At 36.8% G+C, this 4,457-nt stretch overlaps 1 protein-coding gene across 1 annotated transcript; it reads left to right on the top strand.

The window, feature by feature from the left end:
* The first annotated feature begins 2,766 nt into the window (after positions 1 to 2,766).
* LOC131663332 (piggyBac transposable element-derived protein 3-like) lies at positions 2,767 to 4,038 on the top strand. The gene is made up of 2 exons (XM_058933691.1): positions 2,767 to 3,015; positions 3,106 to 4,038. Exons 1-2 carry the CDS (start codon positions 2,767 to 2,769, stop codon positions 4,036 to 4,038), a joined length of 1,182 nt encoding a protein of 393 aa, XP_058789674.1.
* Positions 4,039 to 4,457: the final 419 nt, after the last annotated feature.

Raw genomic sequence — 4,457 nt, 5'->3', positions numbered from 1 at the left:
GATATCTATCTTTTCGGTTTTGCAATTACCTGCCAGGTTGACCTTTATATTAGCTTTAAGGTACAGGTTTTGTAATACTTTGATAATCTTAGCGCTGACGCCAGCTTCGTAGAGGACTTGCCATAAAATTTGGTAACTGGCAGAGTCAAAAGCTCTCCTAAAGTCGATAAAAGCTATGTATAGCTTTCCCTTGGGTTTACTTAGTGCGATCGTGATTCTGGACTGAAGTGTGAAGATGTTATCGTCGCACGATCTATTTTTCCGAAAGCCAGATTGACATTCCGGCAGAATATTGTTCGATTCACACCAGTTGGAAAGCCTCTTTGAAAGTAGCGACGTAAACAATTTTGTTATGGAGTTCATTAAAGCAATGCCTCTATAATTAGCTGGGTCGTTGGGGTTCCCTTTCTTATACAGGAGTGAGACATCGGAATTGGACCAACTGTCGGGTACTATACCCGAATCGAAAATTTTATTGAATAAGCTTGTTAGGTTTAGAGTCCACTCCCTGGGTAAATTCTTGAGAAAAGAATTCGCGATTCCGTCCGGTCCTGGGGCTTTGTTCTGCTTTAAGTTCCTACAGGCGTCTAAAAGTTCCCTATGGGTGAAGTCCGCGTCCAAGTACGGGTGCCTACAATCAAAGTATGTCGATTCGTCGAGAGATCTAGGAGGAAATGTGTTGTTGTAGAAGTCTTCAATAATTGGGCCTGGGATTTTGCAGTAAAGATTTTTGCGAGCGTTGAGCTTTTTTACTGTAGTCCAAAAAGCCTGCGGGATTCTTGCGTTCGAGAGCATGCGTTGTTGATTTAACTTGTAGTCCTTCCATTTCTTCTTATACAAAGCGATGTAATTCTTCTTGGCTTCGATGTATTTTTCGTGCAGCTCGGTCCTCTTGGAGGTGACCCATCGCTTATAGATCTTTTTACAGGCCGTGTTGGCCACTCGACAATCTTTGTCATACCAAGGCTTGTCGTTGAACCTGGCCAACCGCAACGCGGGAGGTTTTACCTGTTTCTCCAAACCCAGTGTACTCGCGACCGATTTTATACTGTTGATAATTAGGTCGTTAACTTCGTTGGTATCTTGGGAGTCCGAGAGTTGTATTTCCTTCATCTTGTCTTGGTAGTCATCATACTTCTCAGCGTTCCAAATTATTTTAGAGACTGGACTAGGTTTTTGACAGGGCGTTGGAGAATCACAAGAGATGTCATATTTTGTGTGAACTGCAACTGGGAGGTGATCTGAATAATGCACGTTGACAGTAAAGAAGTCGGACAATGAGTGAAGGCCTACAAAGTTAGTCCAAACCAGGTCTATTATACTGGAACCATTATTATTCGAGAAAGTGACTTCGCCGCTCGCATCAGACGAACTCCTACCATTAAGGACGGTGAGGCCCAAGTTTTCCATATCTTTACATAGCAGGCGTCCTTGTCCGGTTATCACGGAGTCAGAGGAATTGCGGATCCAACTAAAGCTCGTTCCATCGATAATGTCGATCGCTTGGTTGAGATCGCCAATGCGGGAGTTAAAGTCACCTCCCACTAGAATCAAGTTGTCGTTTGATTGGGAGACCAAATTTAAAAAAAAAGAGAGATGTAATATCATATTTTGCAGCTCAATTTCAAAATTGGACAACTCAGTCGGCCCAAGATAGACGTTGACAATGTGATAGCTTAAACCACTGATGGTACACTTCAGAGCCATGTATGAACTAGTACTTCTAATCAATGAGACAGACCGAACAAACTTCTTGTTGGTGAAAATAGCTAAACCTCCGCTTGCTCTACCCTGGTGTGCAGTTTTGGATGCTGGTTGATCGAATACATCGAAATTATCAAGAAAGAGGGGTACTCTGTTTACTTTGTTTACAAGCCAGGTTTATTCCAAAAAATGATTGACGCAAAGCATGGTGCTGCGGGACCGTCGGTAAGGCCATTTTAAATTTTCAAAAGTTCACAGAATTCAATTATTTCAGATAGTATTGCCTGCATATGTGTTTTCGAGGTCGCTGATTACGAATCCGGTCTCAGATTTTGAAAATTTAAAATGGCGGATCCAATATGGCAGCCTGATTGTAAGGAAAATTTACAAAATTCTGTTATTTTAGCTGTTATCACTTGTTTTTGAGGTCGCTGATGATGAAACGAGTCTTGGCTGTAGAAAACTCAAAACTGTGGTTCAAATATGGTGGTAAAGTTTTCATAAAATGATGTACTTATTATTATGTATTTCTTTTCGGCTAGATATTTGATTGCATCCGAATTATCCCAATAGGATGGATAAAATTTTTTTTATGACGATTTTTAGTATACTAGAAAAAGAATATCTGAGAAAGAAAAAACAAGCTTTCATGTATGTGAAATTTTGTCCGTGTTAGAAATCACGTTTGAGTGGCGGGCTAACGGTCATAATAGTGTGATCTTAGTTTTTACTTTGTGATATATTCCTATTTTATTAGTTGAATAAAAGAGGCAAGTAATTTCAATAAATAAAGAAATTTTGGCCGTGTTAGAGATCACGTTTGAGTGGCAGGCTAACGGTCAAAATAGTGTGATCATAGTTTTCACTTTGTGATATATTCCTATTTTATTAATTGAATAAAAGAGGCAAGTAGTTTCGATAAATCAAGAAATTTTGGCCGTGTTAGAGATTACGTTTGAGTGGCAGGCTAAAGGTCAAAATAGTGTGTTCCTAGTTAACTTTGTATTGGATTTTCTTATTGATTAGTTAAATAAAAAAAAAACAAATAATTTTGAATAAAAAATGAGTGATTCTGAAGAAGTATATGAAGGAGATCAAATCCCATCAGACGATGAATCTGTCGATGGAAATGGCATAAGCGATGAAGAAGGTTATGACCTGAATGTAGACTCTGGAAAACATTATGAGAATGATTCTCGTAGGTTCAAAAAGAGTAAAATTTCATCAGATGAAACTTGGTCAAACCAATCTTTACCTTTCGATAACTTACCTTTTACAAAGAACGTTGGGCCAAAGAATATTCCTGATACTGTCAGAACACCTGGGGATATTTTATTGATGCTCTTATCAGTAGAAAATATCGAAAACATGGTTCAACAAACAAATCTATATTATCTAAAGAATAAAATTAAGAATGACGTTCCCGTGACTGCAGATGAGATAAAGAAATTTATTGGAGTGAACATAATGATCGGTGTCAAACATTTACTATCTTATCGTGATTCTTGGCCTTCAAATCCTCAGTTGAATGATGCTTATATAAGCTCGTCAATGCCGGTTAAAAGATTCTCTTTTCTGCTTAGTAATTTACATTTGAATGATCAAACTAAAGAACCTAAAAAAGGAGAAGTTAATTTCGACAAATTATACAAAATAAGGCCATTTATTGACAGAATTTCTGAAACTTATATGCAATATTATGATCCAACAAGAGAGCAATCTATAGATGAGAGCATGGTAAAGTTCAAAAGCAGAAATACTATGAAACAATACATGCCTCAGAAACCCATAAAACAAGGATATAAGATATGGGTAAGATCAGATATGAATGGCTACGTATGTGAATTTCAAATTTACACGGGAAAAATTAATAATGTTACTAAGAAAAATTTAGGAGAAAGAGTTATCATGAGTTTATCCCAAACTCTGAAAAATAAAAATTACCATATCTATTTTGACAATTACTTTACAAGTACTAATTTGATGATAACATTATTGAAAGATGGAATTTCTGCCTGTGGGACAATTCGAAAGGACGATCTTCCTAAAAATCAAGGAAAAGATAAAGACATGAAGATGGGTGATAACCAATACCGTCCGTCAAATGAGGGCATCAGATATTTGAAATGGCTAGACAAAAAACCAGTTCATTTTTTATCAAATTTTCATGATCCATCTGATTTGTCTGAGGTAGAGAGAAGACAAAAAGATGGTTCATTGAAGACTATAGCTTGCCCTCAAATAGCGAAGGATTATAATGCTCATATGGGATTTGTTGACAAATCAGATCAGATGAAATCATTCTATGAAATCACAAGAAAAAGTAGAAAATGATGGTACCGCTTACTATGGCACTTCATAGATGTCACTCTTATCAACTCTTTTATGATTTTCAAATTACTCAATCTTGATAAGAATTTGAAATTGAAAGAGTTTCGTTTATTAGTTTTAGATGATTTGATAGGACTAAATTGTCTAAAGAAGCGAGGAAGACCATGTTCAAATAATCCCAAAACTCCTGCTTCAAAAAAAATCAAAACATCTGAAAGTATCAGGACGTCAGTACAGAAACATTTGCCTGGTGTTTATGAAGGACTCTACAAAAATTATGAGTTATGTAGTACTAAAAACAATCGAGTTCGATCCCAATTCTACTGCACAACATGCAATGTGACTTTATGTAACAATGCGAAGAAAAATTGCGTTGCTGAATATCATAAATAAAAAATTACTGCAGCATGGTACTGAATATC

The sequence above is a fragment of the Phymastichus coffea genome, unplaced genomic scaffold (assembly GCF_024137745.1).
Source record: "Phymastichus coffea isolate CEN01 unplaced genomic scaffold, Cenicafe_Pcof_1.1 PCOF00033, whole genome shotgun sequence".
In the NCBI taxonomy this organism is placed as follows: Eukaryota; Metazoa; Arthropoda; class Insecta; order Hymenoptera; family Eulophidae; genus Phymastichus; species Phymastichus coffea.
Note: the sequence above shows the minus strand (reverse complement) of the source record. Positions and strands in the feature narration are given on the sequence as shown.